Genomic DNA, 21993 nt, shown 5'->3' on the forward strand with positions numbered 1-21993 from the left:
CAGATAGAATTGGTAGAATCCCACCCCTGGCTGCCACTGCACACTGCTGGCTCATATTTAACTGGCTGTCCACTAAGACTCCCTCTCACAGTAATGGCTATTAAGCCTGATTTCATTCAGTCTATGTATGTACTTTTGGTTTTCTTGCCTAAGTGTAAGGCTTTACTTTTCTCTACGTTGAGTTTCATTTTGTAGATAGGGCCCAGTGTTGAAGTCTGTCAAGATCCTTCTGGATCTTGAGCCTGTCTTCTAGGATGTTAACTATTCTTGCCAGCTTAGTATTATCTGCAATGATGAAAGATCTTTTAGAGATACAACAGCATTGCCATTGGTTATTTACTTAAGCCATTATTTGTACTGATTATAGGTTAATTATATTCTGCTTATTAGATTATTAATGTGCTTCTATAGTTCTAATACATGGATGAATTGCAAGTTATTTTTTTATGCTAAGATCTGTTTTTGGAGGATAAGAGAAATATTTTGTTTCATAAATAGAAATTAATCTGTGAATTCTTATCTGTATATATTCCAGTTATCTATACAGAAGCTTGCAATATAGGGTGTTCAAAGGCATGCAGAAAATATAATTTTTTATTTTAACCTAAGAAATTCAAGAAGGAAATTCAAGAAGGATGTAAAATGCTTCAACCTTATTAATTGTAATTTAAAACATATTCTTATGTTAATACTCCAGATTTGTAGAAGATACAATTATCAATTGGATCAATGCAACATTTTATTTTCTATATTTTATTGTTCAGAGGTAAAGAAACTAGATATATATTGTCTCACTTCTTTTTTTTTTCTATTATAAACAAATGTAACAAAATGCACAATATCCTTTTTTGTTATAGATGGGTTCATATTGTTTGTGCATTATATGTTCCCGGAGTGGCATTTGGAGATATTGACAAATTGCGACCAGTAACTCTTACAGAAATGAACTATTCCAAGTATGGTGCAAAGGTAACCTGAAAAGAGATATATTTTCCTAATATATAGATTGCTATTATGTATTTATTTTGTTTGCTTCTGTTCATTGCAACTAAGTACTCAAAATGTACTGTAGATCAATATAATATTTTTCCTATTATTATGAACCATATTTATTTATGGAGATTAGAAGCAATGTAATCATTGTTCATTGTTATTATGATCTTGCATATTGTTATATAGAATACAAATAGAAATGGAATAGAACAGAACAGAACAGTTAGGAAGTTTCTCTTTAATTCCAGGTTGCTTCTCTCTTTGGTTAGTTTGCAACCATTGTTTCTTATGCCCTCTGGTTCTTTGGAGAATAATTTGACCCCCTTTTCTTTGTGGCACCCCCTCAAATACCGAAATACTGCTATCATGTTACTTTTAATTCTTCTTTTCTTTAGACTAGCCAAACCCAAATCCTGCAGCCATTCTTCTTCATATGTTTTAGTCTCTAGGCCTTTGATTATCTTAGTTGCTCTTTAAACTTTTTCCAAGATCTCAACATATTTTTTGTAGTATGGTAATCCAAATTGGTTGCAGTATTCCAGGTGTGATCTTACTAGGGTTTTACAGAATGGTACTAGTACTTCATGTGATCTTGATTCTATGTTTATTTACTTCATATGGATTATATTGTCTTTGTGGGAATTGTAATTAAAAGTGAGGCAAAAAAACCAAATACCCAATTCTAATTCAATTTTATTTCAGAAATTTAGAATAATTTATGTGATTTTTTTCTGTTGAAAGTAGAGGGGGAGAAATCTATTTTAATTTGTCCCATCATTTGTATTGTATGCTTATTTCTCCATTTTATTTTTTAAAAGTACATTTTGAAAGCAGTCAAGATATTTTAAAGCACACTCCATATATAAGTGGCCTTGTTTGACAACCATTCACTATACAGCTTCCCTGTACTTATAACCATAGGGATGCTTCAGCTATACTAACTTCTATCCATTTGGCTGCCCTGAAAAGCAGAATTCTTCAACATTGGTGATGTTGGGGCTAAAGTAGAGGCACCAGACATTCTTCCTCAGGCTTCTCATGCCTTTCCCCAGTTCAGGTACGCTGGCCTCATGTTTTGGAAAGCTTTAGAGCAGGGCTGTCAAACTTGTGGGCTGGATGCATGACACACTGGCCATGCCCACACCCAATTTAATGAAGGAGAAAAAGTTGTGATATGTCACATGACAATGCGAGTTTGACACCTCTGCTTTAGGGGCTTTTGCATAAAGGCCTTATCAGCAGCAGGACAAAGACAAGTGAGGGTGATTGTGCGCAGCAGGCAGCAGGTGGTTATGGTTTTACTCTGTGTACTAGGATGGTTTGCAGCAGGCTTGAGGCTCACTCTTTGGCGGCAGCAGAGCTTTGCTGAAGTAGAAGCCCAGGGGCAGTGGCATCTGGTGAGACTACTGAAGATCCTAGACCTCTTTTTTTGGGCCTCAGTGCTGCCTGTATTGCCAAGGAGTGTCGTTGTGCAGGATGTAATGGTGTGTGAAAATAACTCTGAAAGAGGCAGCGGAGAGATGTTCCCGGAACAATCAGATAAGGCAAGACATAGCCCGTAACTGCATAATAGAAAAATAAAGAGACTCAGAAAGAATTCTTCCTAACTTTTCAGATTGTAAAAGAGATAGCAAGAGATGCATACTGTCGGACTTGCAAGATTCTGTTATAATAAAATAGAATTAGCTCATCTGCTCATATTTCCTGTCTGGTCTACCCGGGAAGCCTGACAAGGTAGCTAAAGGAGCAGATATGGAAAGAGAGATTGTCTGCCTAAGAGACAAATAAAAAATAATACAAGGATAATATTGAACACACTGGAATACTATGAAACACATCCAGAGAAACAAATGGCATTGGTTTTTCTACATGCTCAGAAAGCCTTTGATAATGTCAATTGGCAATTTATGTTAGGGATACACCCTAGCAAGGATCTGCAGGGCAGTCAGGCAGGCAGGCAGGCAAAATATGTGAGATAAGTGTTGTGTAGCTTACACTCAGTAAAAGCAGATACACAGTGCCTATTAAATAGTTTTTATTCCAGCAAGAGTTAAAGCATAGTCAAAACAGTCCATATATCATACACTTAGTTCAGTCCATCCAGGGATTATCCAGTTGCAAATTCCAATGTCCAAAATGAGAGGTCGGTACACTTACAAAATAACAGTCCGGTAATTTATCTCCTCGCAGTAGAGAGAGATATGCAACAAACTCAGAAACTCCTCTCTTCCGTCTGCAACTCCAGTAATTGCCAGCAAAGCGTCAGGGAATCGTCAGCGTCTCATCAGCATCTCTTGCTCCCTCTTATGGTGTTTTCACACCACACCCAAAATACATGCTTTGCATTTAAAGTAACACACACTTTAAACTAAGAATCATAGCTTATATATATATTATCTTACCCAAACTAGTTAGGTGACCAATGTTATACCTAACAGATAATATTGAACACACTGGAATACTATGAAACACATCCAGAGAAACAAATGGCATTGGTTTTTCTACATGCTCAGAAAGCCTTTGATAATGTCAATTGGCAATTTATGTTGTTGCAATTGGAAAAGATGGGCTTTGGAGATAGATTTATTAAGGCAATGCAGGCAATATGCTGTATAACAAGCAAACAACAAGAATAATGATAAACGGAGAATTGACAGATAACATTAATATTTTAAAAGGAACTAGACAAGGTCACTGTCGCCACTGTTATTTGTATTGACTTTGGAAGTATTGAATAGAAATATTAGGAAAAATAAAGAAGTAAAAGGAATGAAAATATAAAAGGATGAGTATAAACTGCAAGCATTTGCAGATGATCTAGTTTTCATATTGGAAGAACCTTTGGAAACAGGCCCCAAGCTGATTGAAGAGATAGAATAATATAGAGAGGTTGCAGGACTGAAAATAAACAAAGAAAAAACAAAAAAATCTAGTGAAAAACATGACAGAAAAACAAAAGAAAACATTAATGGACAAACTACATATCCAGATCACAAAAAAAGTAAAATATTTAGGGATACAAATGACAGCTAGATATGAAACTCTTAAAGAGGACAATTATGACAGATTGAAACAACAGATTGCGACAGACTTGGAAAAATTTACAACTTTCCTTAACAGGGAGAATAGTGACGATCAAAATGAATATATTGCCAAAATTACTATACTTATTCCAGACAATCCCAATAAGATTGAGGAAAAAATATTTTGAGGACTTAAATAAAATGATGCTGAAATTCATTTGGCAAGGGAAAAAGACAAGAATTAAGATAAAATTGCTGCAGGATGCAAGGGTGAGAAGAGGTTTTGGCCTACCCAATTGGGAACTATATTATCAGGCAGCAATATTGATGTGGATGAAAGAATGGATTGTACTGAAAAATGCCAGATTGTTAACATTGGAAGGACATGATTTGCAATTGGGGTGGCACCATTCCTATAGTACAACGAAAGTAGGGCACATGGATATTTTTGGAGACATTATGTCAGGGTCGCTTTAATAACAGTATGGGAGAAAGTAAGAGAATATCACTATGAAAATACCAGTCTGGTTATCAACAATAGAGGCATTTGCATATCTAAGTGTTTTTAAAAGGGAACATATTAGATATGAGGAAATTTTAAATGAAAAGGGTAAACTCAAAACAAAGCCAGAATTAGAGGAACAAGGGATAAATATAGATTGGTATTCATATTTGCAAATACATTCAAGGTTTGAAAAAAGATACTAAGATGGCTGGGCTTTACAAGGAATCGACTAAATTAAATAAACTTTTAACAGGCACTGAAGAGAGGATGATTAAAAAACGATATGGTTATTTACTAGGAGTGAAACTAGAAGAAGAGCAAGTTAAAGAAACAATGATTGCATAGGGAAATTTTTTTTGGATATGGGATAGATTTAGATAAATGGCAGACACTATGGACTAGAAATTATAAATTAACTATGTCAACTGCCTATGAAGAGAACTGGTATAAGATGTTTTGCAGATCGCACCTACCCCCAGCGAGAATAGCAAAAATGTTCAAAAACAAGTCAGGGAAGTGTTGGAAATGTCATCAGACGCCTGGATCATATTACCATATGTGGTGGACATGCATTGATGCTAAAAGATATTGGACTAAAATATACATGTGGTTGGAAAAAATGTTAAAACAACATATAGATTTAAAACCAGAGATATTTTAATTGGGAATTTTGCCTGAAGGTTATAATAGAGAGATAACATATGAGATTATCAATGTATTAACAGCAGCTAGAATTGTGTTTGTACAAAATTGGAAAAATGAGAAAATTCTGACAGAGGAGGAAACAATTAAGAAAACAATGGAATGTGCAGAAATGAGTAGATTAACAGTGGCAATTAGAGAACAGGAAGAAAAAGAGTATTATAAGATTTGGAATTTATTTTATGAATGGTTAGACAGAAGAGTAAGAAACTGAAATATATGGGAATAGTAATAACATATTACAACTGATTGATATTGAATGAGTAAAAAAATGAATATAATTTAATAAGGATGAAATATATTCTTGAAAAATGATAAGCATAAGGTTAATGATAAAAGAATAATTGAACAAAATGATATAAAATGTTGATTAGAATGGTTATAAATATAAGCAAGTAAGAAATATATGATATTATTATGTGCACAAGATATATGTACCCAACCGACACACTATTGAACTGAAAGATGGTTTTATTTGTTGTTGTTTTTGTTATTAAAAAAAAGGAAAGAGAGATAGTTGGGTGAGAGAGTTAAAGAGGAGACAGTCCCTCACCTTACCTTACTCAGGGCTGGGAAGTACCTAGCTGGGAATGACTTGGATCAGGGTAAGTCTTTGCCTAATGACTGGTGGGATTTTATTAACAATGGCAGTGGGATTTGTTAGTGGTTTGGGGACAAACCCCCAAACAGAATGTGCAGCAGCAGTCAAGCCAGGCAGCCAAATGAGAGAGGCTGGGCCCAAGAGTATACACACACTGGAGACAAACACTGTTTGTTGTTTTAAATAGTTGTTTAATCCATTCAGAGTTTAAGCATTGTCAATCAGTCCATATGTCATTCACAAATATATCCATCCAGTAACTTAATCCATTAACTAGTCAGTACTATGTCCTTATCTGCTTGTAAATCTTCTCCTCCCGATACCTTTCTCTCGAAGACAACGCTGAGTATTCACAGGATATCAGCTCACCAAGGAAATAGTCCTTTTGTTCAGCAGAAACGGTATCCAGCACAGTAGCCAACAAACAGTAACAAGCAGACGTCTCAATCAGGAGTAAGCAGCAGGCAGGCAGAGAGCAGGAAGGGCCAGGACTGTTACGTTTCTCTTACTGCCTTTTATTGCTGCTTGCAACCGCACCCTTAATTAGCTAATTACATTGCAGTTTGGTGCTTAAAGCTACAAACACTTAAACCTTGGTTTATATATTTATTCACCCAAACCTAGTTGGTGTATCAATATACCCAACAGGATTGCCATAATTGTATCTATAAGCAATGAAGTCATGTGACACTACACTCAATTACCGTGGTTAAACAATTACCTATGGTAGTATTCTGTTTTTCTAGTATTTATTCAATTGCCTTCTCTCACTGATCTGCGGCAGGAATGTAGCTTCTGTGAAGATCCTCGTTTTGCAAGAACTGGTGTTTGTATTAGCTGTGATGCTGGAATGTGTAGAGCTTATTTCCATGTGACTTGTGCTCAGAAAGAAGGTCTATTATCAGAAGCGGCAGCAGAGGAGGTAAGTAAACTTGAGTATTCTAATGATTTAGTTTGAGATGGCATCTGTTACCATTAAAAATTCAGGTGAACATATTAAAATATCATACATAACAGCCTTTATATTTTGGTATCCTGAAGCCCTACTTAGAGTTAAGTGCAAGTAGTCGATGAAAAAATATTTAGGGGACAATAGCATACTTTATTTTAAAGTTTTTTTTTCTTACATCATAATATAGGCATTGTCTGCCTTCCTCTTTTCCTTCTGTTTTCTATAGAGAGATGGTTGTTTTTGATAGAATTTCTCCTGCAATTGCTTTATACTAAAAACAACTGTGAATAGGTTGATTATGACCTTCATCTATATTACAGTTGAGTGCTTCTCTAATCAAATAACAAAGTGTTCAGATGCCCCATGCCATCCATCATTTTTGACTGATATTTTCTCAGATAATAATCTATTGCTTTTAAAAAGCTGCATTTGGTTGTAAAATACTTACTATCAATTGTGTTAACTATGTAATGACAGAAATAAAAATATACCTGTTTATGAGTACATAAAACCAATAATTCTTTAAGCCTATAGTTTTTCAGAAGTTGATTAGGTTTTTCAATTTGACTTGCCTTCATTAAAAAAATGCCAAACCTGAATTGTGAATGAAGGGAAATATACATGTCTCAGGATAATATTGCGCGATCCAGTCTGAGTCAGTCACCAGGATCAGAGATTTATTCTTCCAAGCCTTCGGATTCATGCTGGAACCCATCCTCAGGGAATTTCTCATACTTCTGAATGTTGGGTTATTCTGAACTGCATGTGGATTTAGTTTCACAGCCATTAAGATGGTTGATCAAGCAGGGACAAAAATAGCCAAAAGACAAAAATTGAAATGATTGAAGCCTGGTGTTCAGATTGAAGCCCCTTGTCAATCAACAGGAGTATTGAGTTACCATCAGCTTACAAAGTACTTAGGAGCTGAGGGCAAGGCAGCACAAGGAAACAACAATCAATGATTTAATAGCCAGCTATCAACACCCAGGTTAATAATTAAAAGCCACACACAATCAAGCACCAAATAAAAACTATGTATAAACAGCCCAGTGCACACATTCTGGAAAATGAGAAGTTTCTTGAGAATGAGTTCTAGCATGAGTAAATAAACTTCTGATTCCATGACCTACTCAGAGTGGATCCTGCAACATGAGTTGCTTATACCATGATTGAAAAAAACTGTTTTAGAAGCTTTAATGTTCTTTTCTGGATCATGATGTCCTGCACTCAGTCACTCATGTCCTGCTAATTTTCTGCTTGGATTATTGCAACTCTCTCACACCGAGCTATCCTTGAAGAGTGTTCAGAAACTACAATTGGTCCAGAATGCAGCAGAGTGAATAGTTTTGGACACCCCTAAGTGTAGCACATGTAACAATCTGCAATCTGTTTCCAGATGCAATTCAAGATTTTGGTTATTACCTTTAAAACTTCTATGGTATGGGTCCAGGGGGTAACCATTTTTCCACGAGGGAATCAGCCTGCTCCACTTGTAACAGGAGAAAGAGCTTACTATAGATGCTGTCAGCCAAGGAATTCCAGAATTCCTTGACAGAAAACTGTCCAGAATTCTTTGACAGAAATCTGCCCAGAATGCCTGGACAGAAATCCAGGCATTTCTGCCATGACTTCCCTCTTTTGGAACATCTTGCCACAGAAGGTAAGATCTGCCCCTTTCTTTTAGCCTTCAGGAAAAGTCTTAAAACCTGGGTATACAAACTGACATGGGGTCCTGATAGAAAAGCTGTTGGCTGAAAGTAGTTGGTGCACTAACAGAGAAGGCACCTCCATCTGTTCCCTCTAAAATTAGGTTTATTAGTTGTTCTAATATAATGTTTAATCTGTTGTCATATTTATAATTGTTTTGATATTTGTACATTTTCTTTTATTGTAAGCCACTCAGAATCATTTCTGTAAGATGAGTGGCAAATAAATTTGATAAGAATAGTGTTTGTTTTTGCTTCATTGCCTTAGGATATTGCAGATCCTTTCTTTGCTTACTGTAAACAACATGCTGACAGAATGGATAGAAAATGGAAGCGCAAGAACTATTTGGCTTTACAGTCCTACTGTAAAATGTCTTTGCAAGAAAGAGAAAAACAACTTTCACCTGAAGCTCAGGTATTATTATTGTATGTTTGTATTTGGTACAAGCTTCTGAATAAGAATTATACAGCAAAATTAAATGAAGCAAGCATTTCTGGAAACACTGATTCTCAAATATTTTGTTTACCTGTTTGCAAACAGTGTAATATTTTTGTTGTCTTAAATTAGCATACTGTTTCTCAGCTATTTTGGTTTCCATGAATCTACATCGTTATTCTATTGAAATTGAAATAATCGAAACCATGATATGACCAAATTAATTAATGAAATCATAGCATTTAAGATTATGTTCAAAACAACGTTATAGAGTATTGCACACCAGAGCAACTAGACACAGGGATAGTTTTTTCCCAAGTGCCATCATTCTGCTAAACAACTAATTCCCACAACATTGTCAAACTTTTTATTAAGACTGTATTATTCTTCTTATCCTTCCTATTACCTATATTACCTACAAATTCATTGTGTATCCTATAACACTTGGCCAATAAAGAATTCTATTCTGTTCTGTTCTATTCAAAGAATTCCCAAGAAATGACTTCCTTTTTGCAGAAATGGATAAAAATGAGCATTATAATTCAGATAAATAAGTGATTTGCATTGGCACATGTGCTCTAATTTTTCATATATGCTGATAATATTTAACCTGGTTATGATTGATGAGAGACACATCTTGTGGTTATACAGGTAGTTCTTAACTTATGACCATTTGTTAAGCTGCCTTTTGAAGTTGCAACACTGAAAAATGTGACTTACTATTGGTTCTTGCATTTTTGCCTGTCAGTTTCTCCATGATCACATGATCAAAATTAAGCTCTTTGGTAACTGACTTATATTATAACAGTTGAAGCATTCCAATATCATATGATCAGTATTTGTGACCTTCCCAGTTGGCTTCTCACAAAATCAGTGAGTAAGATGGCAGGAAAGGTTGCAAGTTGCAGTGATACTACTTAACAATATATACTACTTAACAAAAATTGTTTGATAAAAATTATGGTATTAAGTGAAGGACTATATGTAATGGTTAGCTTGATTAGCCTAATGCATGGCCACAAGATTTAATGATGCTGTCAATTTGGATGCAATAAAAATAACATAGAGACTGGAAGATTGTCTGATCCCGATGACTATATTTTATTTTATATTTTATAATCAGAAGCAATATTCCTCTGAAAGGTGGTTGCTGAGTAAAACATATAGAAGAAAATCAATATTTTCATGTTCTGCTGGTGAATTTCCTTTATGGATCAGATTGACTAGCAGAGCTCTTCTTGGGTGCCATGAGTTGGAAAATTCCAAACTGCTTTTGAAGAAAAACAGATTATGAAGAAAATAGATTCCATTATCAGACTTTTTAAGTTTCTGGATTGCATGATATGATAACATGCTCTTGAATAATACAGGATCACTGTATACAGAGTAGAGTCCATAATAGACTCTCTTGATAATTCATTTAGCATGTATTAAGCACAATTTGTTTTTGCTGCAATATAAATGTATAGTTTTTAAAATAAGATGAAATTTCTTTCTTTCCCTTCATTTTGTACATTACAATGTTTGATTTTGTGACATAGGCTCGAATTAATGCCAGACTTCAGCAGTACCGTGCTAAAGCAGAATTAGCACGCACCACAAGACCACAAGCCTGGGTTCCAAGAGAAAAATTGCCACGGCCACTCACTAGCAGTGCTTCAGCAATACGTAAGCTCATGCGTAAAGCTGAATTAATGGGCATTAGTACGGATATCTTTCCTGTTGACACTTCAGATACCAGTTCCAGTGTGGATGGAAGACGAAAGCATAAACAACCAGCGTTGACTGCTGATTTTGTGAATTATTATCTTGGTAAGTCTGAAATACTCAAATTCAAAATTTGAAGTTATTTTTTGCTTCAAATAGTTCTTGGTTAGAGGTAAAGTAGATTGCAATGGCTGGACTGACAAGTAATGTCTTCTGTTGCAGTTCACTTAGCCTAGTTTTGTTTTCAGAAAATGCTAGATTTCTGTATGACTCCTGCCTCTCTGAAGCAACCAAGAAAAAAAAACTTAACTTTCATCAGAAGAAATACCTTTTCCCTTCACTTTGCCCTTCATAATATATTTTAAATTGAATTTTCTTTCCTTTCTGATTAAAGGGATTGAGACTTTTCAAGGTTTCTCCCCGCTTCCTCCCCCCCCCACCCGGCACAATTATTGTAGTACTCAGGAGCAGCTTTTATCACCTTGATGATGAGCTCCATTGTTTGATAGACAGTCGGATAATATCAGTCTGCTATGATGCAAAGTGGGTTTCAGGAGGCCTTAGTGTAGTTCAAATCCATGATTTTAAGTTTCTCAAAATATGGTATCCACTAAAAATGAAATGAAAATAATATGTTAAGGTTTATTTTTTCAATAAAGGGTAGAAAAGTTTATCCCTTGAAGAAGAGTTTTGATATCATTGACGATTGGGTACTATTGGCTATCTTCTGAAATGACTCTGGGATTGGGAGTGAGGGTCACTGTATTGTCCTGGTTTACTTCCTTTATCTGAGGCCATTTTCATTCAGTGTTGATTGGGAATGAGAGAGCCATCCCTTGCCTTCTTCTCCACTTCTCTTTGACATCTACAAGAAGCTTAGTGAGATCATTGTCTGCTGAGTATGCTGTTGATACTCAGTTTTACATCTTTGCCCATAGTGAGTTAAGTGATGCCACAAGAATCCTTTCTTGGTGCCTGGAGACTGTTGTGGTTTGGGCAATAGGTTAAAACTGAGCCCTGTAAAATGGAGCATGTGTCAGTTGCACCAATTCCAGTACTATAATATACTTTTCACACTCGCCCATTCTGTAGTAATCTCCTTTTCACTATTGTAATGTGCTTTCCATAGAGATGCCCTTGAAAAGTATCTGGAAGATTCAGTTGATTCAGATATAGCAGCCCCACAGAGTTTTATGAAAACCCTAGTTTACACATGTGCCACCTGTTGCAGGAGCTGCATTGGCTTGTGATTTGCTTCCAGGTTCAATTCAAGGTGCTGGCTATTACCTTTAAAAGCCTACCTGGGCTTGAAGATTTTCACTTTTAGTCACTATGAATGATATATATATGTGGTAATGTGGCACAATTAATTGGTTTTTCAGTATCACCACATTGCTTAACGATGGAGTTCTATGAAAATGGAACATTTTTAAAATACTTTAAAATACTTCTAGAATTCAGAAATTCTTTAGGTTCTTTTCATTTATCTGTTTGCTCTCCAACTGTGCTACTTGTTCTGAATTGTTTTCTAACTGTATGGTTATTGCCATAGGTATTTTTATAACTTACACATTTATACTCTTGGGAAGTATATGAAATACGTCTATATTATCACTGCTTTGCTGTCAGATCAGGTTTACTGGAATTTTGTTTCAAATACTTCAGCATTTGAATACAGTATACTTCAGAATTAGAATGTTATTGAATTGTTTTATGCTTTATTAAATAAAAACTGCATATTAGCATAGTTATATTCTGCTTTGGTTTAGGGATTCAGTATGAGAGATACAATTATTAGATTCTAACCACAGTCTCTTATACAAATGTACATAAGTAAGGTGCTTATTTTTATTTTAGAGAGGAACATGCGCATGATCCAGATTCAGGAGAATATGGCAGAACAGAAGACAATTAAGGATAAGCTGGAGAATGAACAAGAAAAACTTCATGTAGAATACAACAAGGTAAGAAATATTCTTAAAGCCCTGTAAAATTTATATAAGGTAGTTAATTAATTCTTAAAATGTAGCAGAAATTAAATTCAACACTTTAATCCATGATTGAATATCTTCCCCCTCCCCCCCCCAAAAAAAACAAAAAAAAACCTGAAGTTAAGTTCAGTGTTTCAGTCATCTTTATTCACAATTCAGTAACTTATTGAAAAGTATTTCTCATGTATTGGATTCGTATACTTATCTTTGATTATTTTCAATGTCTGCAACTGAGATCAGGCATTGGGACAGGCACTGTCAAATAACATAAGGTTGTTAGTGTTTGGGGACAAACCCCCAAGCAGAGTGCACAGCAGCAGTCAAGCCAGGCAGCCAAATGAGAGAGAGGCTGGGCCCAAGAGTATACACACACTGGAGACAAAAACACTGTTTGTAGTTTTTAAATAGTTGTTTAATTCATACAGAGTTTAAGCAGTGTCAATCAGTCCATATGTCATTATCCAATATATCCATCCAATAACCTAGTCCATTAACTAGTCAGTACAATGTCTTTATCTGCTTGTTGAAATATCTTCTTCTTCCGATACCTTTCTCTGGAAGACAACGCTGAGTATGCACAGGATATCAGCTCACCAAGTAAACAGTCCATTTGTTCAGTAGAAACGGTATCCAGTACAGTAGCCAACAAGCAATAACAAGCAGACGTCTCAAACAGTAGTAAACAGCAGGCAGCAGATAGCAGAGAGACCAGATCAGCGACCAGAGACCAGGTAGTGTTACGTTTATCTCACTGCCCTTTATTGCTGCCTGCAACCGCACCCTCAATTATCCAACTACATTGCAGTTTGGTGCTTAAAGCCACAAACACTTAAACCTAGGTTTATATATTCATTCACCCAAACCCAGTTGGTGTATCAATATACCCAACATTCTCCCCTTTTGGGTGATATAAATATATAATACCCTTACAATTTAAACCCATACTTTTCACAACTCTCTAGGTGCTTAATGGCACCTTGGGCTTTAGTAAAATTATCAGCTATATTGTCCTCCGACATGCAGTACTCCAGCTGTATCATTTTACTCTGTACAGATTGTCTAACGTTTAGATACCTTAAATCCGTATGCTTGCTTCTAGTTTTTACTGCAATATTTGTGGCCATTTGAATTGCTGCCTGATTATCTTCATGTACAATTATAGGATAATTTACAGTTATACCCATATCATTCATCATTTGTTTATACATAATTAATTCAGTACATAATAGCGATAAACAGGAGAATTCTGCCTCCATAGTAGACAAACTTATATGCTGTTGTCTTATTGACTTCCAACCTATTAATGTCTTACCCAGCATTATGGCTGTTCCTGAAGTCGACTTTCTTGTATCTCTTTCTGATGCAAAACTAGCATCTGCATAAGCACTCAGTATGAGATCACCTTTTGGTTCTAGATACAGTGCATGGTGTAATGTTCCTTTAAGATATCTTAAAATTCTCTTCAATGCTATCCAATGACATTGAAGCGGATCATTATTATGTCGTGCCAGCTGATTAATACTAAAAGCTATATCTGGCCTTGACCAATTGCTAATGTATGATAAGCTACCAATCAAAGATTGATATATTACCTTATCAAACTTGGGACTTTGAGCATCAAATTTTGCAAATATCCTGAATCATTGGAGTCTTTGCAGGCTTACAAAGTTCCATCTTATAATCTATTAGCAATTTAGATATCTTATCTTCCTGAGATATCTTAAAACCTTTCTGTGTTTTCAGTATATTCAAACCTAGATATTTCTTTATCTCCCCTAATTGCTTGATTTTTATTTTCTTAGCTAATGATGCTATTATTTTATTTGCTTCATCATTAGTCTCAGTAATCAAAGCAATATCATCTGTGAACAATAATAATAATGATATTTTACCATTTGTCTCCCTTTTAAACAGACATGGATCGGCTAAACCAGCTTTAAACCCTATATTGTTCAGTTCCTTTACAATATACTGGTTCCATTCATAGCCCGATCGTTTAAGACCATAGAGGCTCTTTTTTAACAACCAACAATCATTATTATTTTCACCTTTAAATCCAATAGGCTTTTTCATGTATACAGTATGTCTTAGTGGAGCGTGCAAGTAAGCAGTTTCCACATCCAAATGGTTAACTATATACTTCTTGCTTGCTACCCACACTAAAGCTGCCCTTAATGTTGCTGCTTTAAGACTAGGTGCAAACACCTCATCATAGTCATTGGCACTTTGTCTAAAACCTTGGGCTACTAATCTTGCCTTATGGATTATATTTCCATCCTTATCAGTTTTTATCTTAAAAATCCATTTGCAGCCAATGGGTTTTATATCACCAGGTAATCTCACATTTTCATAAACTTTCATATCCTTTAAGGATTTCAATTCCTTATTCATTGCTGCATACCAATTTTCCTTATCTTTAGAAGGATATCTTTTTATCTCATCCACAGTATATGGAACTCTATTTTCCTGGCACACAGTGTTAGCCTGGTATCTATCAGGCGGTCTAGATATACGTGTAGTTCTTCTGGGAATTACAGGGCTTGTATGAGGACTTTTTTGAATTACTACCTGTTCATGTTCCTCATCTTGCTCAGCTATTGGTTCTATTTCTTCCTCTATGGGCACAATTTCTTCCTGTATTTCTCTTTTTACTTTAGTTTTAAAATTACAGGGATACTTAATGGGATTTCTATAGGATTCAATAACCACTTCTTTATTGTTATCCTGTTCTAACTTATCCCATCCTACGTGCTCTAGAAATTGGGCATTAGCACTACATAACACCTTAGATGTGCCTTTCTCCCAAAATCTATATGCCCTATGGTTAGCTTCGTAACCAACGAAGAAAAAATTGTTTAGCTCTGTGTTGCCCTTTACGCCTGAGTTGTGTAGGGATATGCACCCATGCTGGAGCACCAAATGTGTGCAGGTAACTCAGATCAGGCTTCCTGCCATGCCACATGGTGAATGGTATTTCACCAGTAGTTGAGTTAACAACGTTGTTCAATGTGTTATTAGCACACATTGCAGCCTCCCCCCACACAGAATCAGGTAATCCAGAATCAGTTAACATTGTTCTAACCATTGCCTGTAGTGTTTGGCCTCTTCTCTCTATAAATGCGTTGTGTTGTGGTCTGTATGGTGCAGATTTCTTGTGCTCTATTCCAGCTACCTTTAATCTATTCTGGAATTTGCTATTAACAAATTCCGTACTCATTATCTGTCACCAGGGTTATCAGTTTCCGTTTAGTCGTTCTTTCTGCAAACTTTAACCAGTTGAAGAAATGTTGATATGTTTCAGTTTTGCTTTTCATTAGGTAGCAAAACCCATATCTAGAGTAATGGTCCATAATGCTCAGTATATATCGAGCACCCCCATACTGGGTTTCTTTGGACCTATAATGTCTGCAAATACTACTTCTAAAGGTTCTTTAGTTTTGAAACCATTTAGCCTATTTGCAGGCAATATTTTACTCTTATCTTCACAGCAGACATTACAACGCAAATATTTATCACAGGGTTTTAACCTTATTCCATCAGATAACTCTACTGTACGTTTTAGCATTTTAAAATTTACATGCCCCAAACGCCTATGCAATAAATGGATACATTCATTATGAGGCTTTATATTGTTAAATACAGTCTGTGCCTCCCCTTTCTTACTATCATGTAAAACATATAATGCTCCATTTAAAGCTGCAGTTACCTTTTTGCTTTCTTTTTCAAGTATGCACTTATTATCCTTAAATGTAATTACATAACCTAGTTTGTCTAATACTCTTACAGAAAGTAAGTTCATCTTTAACTGTGGTACATACAACATTTTTATATTCTGGTTTAAACATGGACAATATGCAATACCTTCACCCTTGGCCTTGAGGTGCCAGCCATTCGCGAGTGATATATGTCGAGAGCTTGTAGACATTTTTATAAATTTTGTCTTATCTCTCGTGATGCAGTGGGATGCACCACTGTCCACCACCCATAAATCATTCTTCACATCACAGTTGCTAAACGTGGCTAGTTCAAAGGATTTCTTTGGCTTTCTTACATTCTGGCTTTTTCCTTTTCTGCAGAATCTTGCCAAATGTCCTCTGACTCCACAATTAAAACACTTTTTAATTGTGTATGCCGTCGAAGATAAATTCTCTTCCTCCGGGTGCTTTACTTTACATAGCTGGTTTCTTTCAAGCTTTGAAGATAATTTCTCTTCTTTCTTAGGTTTATCTTCTCTCAGCTGGTCACGTTCACACCTTCTTCTGGCTTCTTCTAATAGCCTGCCGGTAATCTCAGTTACTGATAAACTGTCTTTTGGCAATACCTCTAAAGCAGTCACAAAATCATCATAGCTTCGATCCAAAGAAGACAGTATGATGTATACTTGTTGCAACTCATTAAATACAAGCTCTTTTTCTTGTAATTCTTGAAAAATGCTTTTCATACAGTTTAAATGAGTTAACATGTCTCCATTCTTCTCAAGATGTGTTCTAAACAGCTTCCGTGTAAGATTGATATGAGCTCCTACACTGTCTCGAACATAAATCTTCTTGAGATTCTCCCAGCAGTTTGCAGCATTTTCCTCTCCACGGATATGGATGAGTTGCTGGTCTGAGAGAGTCAGTCCTATGATGCATAAAGCCTGCTCATTCTTTCGTTCATAGTCTTGTATCTTTTTGGCATCCTCTTCAACATTAGGATCTAAGTTAGATACATCTGGTGGGTTTGTTATTATGTCCCACAAACCTTCTCTTCGCAGAAGTAAACTACATTTCATTGACCATGAAACATAGTTTGTTCCATCTAGTCTGGATATCATGGACAGACTTGGCCAATTTACTTGTGCCATTGCTCTTCAGATAAATAACTATTCAACAAACAGTTTGTTTTTACAGTAATGTGCAACTCACACCAAAACTCTCACTGCTATATCCTGGTTAGTTAGACTGTGTTCACTGGGCCCATAACCAATGTTAGTGTTTGGGGACAAACCCCCAAGCAGAGTGCACAGCAGCAGTCAAGCCAGGCAGCCAAATGAGAGAGAGGCTGGGCCCAAGAGTATACACACACTGGGGACAAAAACACTGTTTGTAGTTTTTAAATAGTTGTTTAATTCATACAGAGTTTAAGCAGTGTCAATCAGTCCATATGTCATTATCCAATATATCCATCCAATAACCTAGTCCATTAACTAGTCAGTACAATGTCTTTATCTGCTTGTTGAAATATCTTCTTCTTCCGATACCTTTCTCTGGAAGACAACGCTGAGTATGCACAGGATATCAGCTCACCAAGTAAACAGTCCTTTTGTTCAGTAGAAACGGTATCCAGTACAGTAGCCAACAAGCAATAACAAGCAGACGTCTCAAACAGTAGTAAACAGCAGGCAGCAGATAGCAGAGAGACCAGATCAGCGACCAGAGACCAGAGACCAGGTAGTGTTACGTTTATCTCACTGCCCTTTATTGCTGCCTGCAACCGCACCCTCAATTATCCAACTACATTGCAGTTTGGTGCTTAAAGCCACAAACACTTAAACCTAGGTTTATATATTCATTCACCCAAACCCAGTTGGTGTATCAATATACCCAACATTGGTAATTTCAGGAGCATTTTTATTCCTTATTTGTAACTACTACAGTAGAATTCAGGACCCACAGAGTCAGTGTTTGTCTGTCAGACTCTATGTTGGCAGTAACTACCCACGCTTCTATGAAACAATAGTGACTTAGCAGTTTATGAGACTTACATTTGCATTATAATATCCAAGCCTCTGTTACAGTCTTGAAGGGGCATATAACATAAAATTTAAATAAGTAATTGTTTAAATACAAGATTGTTTAAATGTATATTCAAATATAGAATTTACCCATAATAGATAACGATAACTGTTTACTCCGGCTTTTAACATGGCCATGACTGTATGAATATGTCCCAGTTTGTTAGAATTGTCTAAAAATAAAGACTAGTCAGGACCGGAAAATGTTGTTTCAAGTTAAACTTTTAGAGGATTTAATCTGATTTTATATTTTCTTATTTCAAGTGTGTAGATTTGTTATACTAAAGTTTTCATTCCCAGTATAAAATTACTTGGCGCTTTTTTACAGATGGAAATAACAGAGTGGAACTGTTGTGAGGTTTCTTACTGCCATTATAATTTTATTGTCAGATAAAATTATTTATGTTCTTTTTTTACTAAGCAGATGGATGCCCATGTTTTCTTTCTGGAGTTATGAATGGTTGATTAACTTTACTGCTTTCACTTGCATTGACATAAAATAGCAATATTATTATTTAAATATTTATGTAGAAAAGTATTGTAAGTAAAGAATGCCTCTTCCTGGAGAAGAGATACTAAATAATTTCTGCATTTTTTGTGCAATTTTAATTTTTAGTTGTGTGAATCTTTAGAAGACCTTCAGAATATGAATTCAAAGTTGCGAAATGAAGGGCAAGGAATGTGGGCTCTCCTAGGAAGAATTATTGGACAGGTTGGTCTCTCCACTCTTTTCCCCCTTTATGTTTTTTAGATCATGTGATTCATAAAAATATGTTTTTTTGTTTTTTACTGTCAGTTTTGGTGGGTGGAAAGATACATTTGATAAAGTCCTGGCCTTTCTCCTGGAGGTAATGATTTCTGATTGAAATATATCTTGGGCTCCACAAAGTACTTACTAGGAACCTGTACTTTAATTTTGTTTTTGTTTTAGCTATCTTGTTTGCAAAATTCTTTCATTTGCTATAACTGATTGACCTGTCATTTGTGATGAAGCTAAACCTGAAGCATGAGTTAATCTAACCACTCTTGCTATCTTTTGTTTTTGTTTTTGACTCCTAGCAATTGAAGCTTCCAGACAAGCAGTTTTTGTTGGAGTAGATTGTTTTCTAGAGCTGCTTTTTGTGAATATACTACACCAACAATATTTTTAAATTATGTATATATAAAAATTCCTTTTCTTTTTAAGGAAACAGTATTCTAAAGCACCAGTGGCTTTTTATAGTAGTAACAGCTGATTATCTCAATCCATCATTTTTATATTAACTGTGTTATAACACATTTTTAACTAGATGGTTTCAATATTCAATTTTATTGTATGTTGAGTAACATTTAAAGAGGCAAAAATCTTCTTTCCCCGTTATCTACCTATTCTTCTAATTTCCACTTTTTATTTCTAAACATTAGAATTTATACTTCTATGGAATTAGCTATATTTACAAACACTAATTTTTGTGGTTTACTGTTTAAGTATCTTAGCATTCATACAATTGAAAGTATTGACTGAGTTAACAGAGTTCTTAAGAACGTAAACACAAATAAAATTGTGTGATTTTCAGCATGAAAAGGTCTTGGGTTTTTTTAAATACAGGTCATTATTAATGTTATTTTTTTAATAAAATAATGACTTTAAAAAAATTAGACCACTGGTCAGGAATGGTATTATAAATAGCCTAAGGATTTAACAGTGTACAGTTAAATGTTTATATAGATCTGCTAAGCTGGCTGGTATTTTTACTCTAATATGGTTTACTAGAAATCTATTACCATAGGTGTAAGTTTCTTAATAAATTTTGCCACTTTAAAAATAAAAAAAAATACAAATGTGTTTCCTAGTGCAATTATTTAATAATGATAAAAGTAGTAGTTTCATTTGCATAGCTTGCATGACACCTTTTTCCAGTTGGTTGAACAGATGCAGCCCCTCAGGGCCCCTGAGAAATGACTTTGATAGATGGTTGCTGTCTGTGAAGCTAGCGTACTGCAGATTAGTGGAAACCCGAAGAGAATCTCTGCTGCTTTGTGGAGAGTTTGGTCCAATAAGATAATTTTTCTAATTAACCTATGGAGCACCACAGTAGCAGAGATGCTGAGGAAAATAAACTGCTTCAGTATTCTTTTGTGAAGTGTAGTAGATTTTTCTTTTTCCTTTTAACCTTCTAAACCAGCTTGTCCTTGCCTATTTCTTTTAAAGCTTCCTCTGTTAAATGGGGGGGTTAAAAAGGCAAAGCTTTAATGTCTCTGGCTTCTTTTTTCTATTGCATTGAAAAATATGTGAACGCAGTTTCAATTCTCAAAAGAAATTTAGAGTTGGAAAATATAACATAGTCACATTTGTGACTTGACAGTTTTTCAGACATTTCTTCCAGTCAAACTGCTGACTGGGAAATACAAGGATATGTTCGTTATATATTTGTCTTACCAATATTCCTATATTTCCTCAAACCCCACAGAAACTAAATATACCAGCAATTTTGCGAGCACCCAAGGAGAGAAAACCCAGTAAAAAGGAAGGTGGAACTCATAAGACTACAACCCTTCCAGCAGTACTTTATAGGCAAGTAGCAGTACACCTCTCTTATGCTCATTAGAAGAGCAAACTGCATAATTGAAAAATCATAAATTTGAGGTTGAAAAAGAAAAATTGTTCTGTTCTCTCCTCTTCACTTCTTTCCTAACAACTTGGTTAAGGGACTTAGAAAATAAAAGAATTACAAATATTAGTGCCTTGGGTTATTCATGTCAGGCTGATATGGCCAATATTGCTTTTAATAAATTTCAATTTCAGTCAACTGAATATATTTTTCTTCCATTGCTTTCCATTTCTAGATGCTACAATTTGCTATCTAACTTGACTGTTCATTTTTGGGTTTTTATTTATAGTTAAAGCTTGGCTATAAACTACTGATAGATTCCACTTTGAAACAAAATGCATTTTATACCTAAATTATTCAAATCATGTTTATTTTTTTAAAAAGTAAACTAGCATAGAAAAGACAGGATTCCTATAGACTATATCTAATCTTTATATATATTATTAATCTAGATATTTATTGTTACACTGATATAATTCATTTTATTATCTGGTTCCCTAATTAGAATTTAAGTGGCACTCTTAGGGAAGCCTAAGACTGAAGATGAGAAATGGAAGAAAACAATCTTTCTATATTGTTACTAAGAAAATGATGTAAAAGCCACTATAAGTTAAGCTTTACATAGAGAGTTTATTTTATATGTATGTACTTAACTATGTAAGAATAAATGTTCAACACTTACGAACAAGTATTAAGACTATAATACATGTCTTGTTTTATAGATTCCTTTCCACAAACTGGGGTCTGTCAGTAGTTTGCTTGATATTTTTAGAAAGTAGTCACCATCTGCTCCTGGCTGTTTTCAACATTTTATAATAAAACGATTTAACTACTAAATCTCTAAATAGATAGTTTTTATGCTAATAGCTATTAATATAGTTATCCTCCTAAATTATGTATTTATTAATGTACTCACTCATTGACTTACTTTCTTAGAAATGTGTCTTAGTGAATCTATGTTGATTCACTTATTTCCTGGCAATATGACTAAAATTAAAAACAGTCCAAAG

General features: G+C 35.1%; 1 protein-coding gene across 7 annotated transcripts in view; it reads left to right on the forward strand.

Annotated features, from left to right (window-relative positions):
* The window catches only part of PHF14 (PHD finger protein 14), a 142804-nt gene that overhangs the window by 46443 nt on the left and 74368 nt on the right, over positions 1-21993 (forward strand). For all 7 annotated transcript variants that reach the window (XR_015740114.1, XM_087916516.1, XM_026706333.2 and 4 more), the window contains exons 6-12: positions 858-969; positions 6609-6746; positions 8751-8897; positions 10460-10730; positions 12483-12589; positions 19009-19104; positions 20843-20946. Coding sequence is in view for 6 of the 7 variants with exons in the window: in XM_087916516.1 (XP_087772642.1) it covers positions 858-969; positions 6609-6746; positions 8751-8897; positions 10460-10730; positions 12483-12589; positions 19009-19104; positions 20843-20946 (975 nt within the window). In the remaining variant the exon portion in view is untranslated. The remainder of the gene's footprint in view (positions 1-857; positions 970-6608; positions 6747-8750; positions 8898-10459; positions 10731-12482; positions 12590-19008; positions 19105-20842; positions 20947-21993) is intronic.

This window comes from Pseudonaja textilis, chromosome Z (assembly GCF_049901715.1).
Source record: "Pseudonaja textilis isolate UNSWEBS1 chromosome Z, rPseTex1.2, whole genome shotgun sequence".
NCBI lineage: Eukaryota > Metazoa > Chordata > Lepidosauria > Squamata > Elapidae > Pseudonaja > Pseudonaja textilis.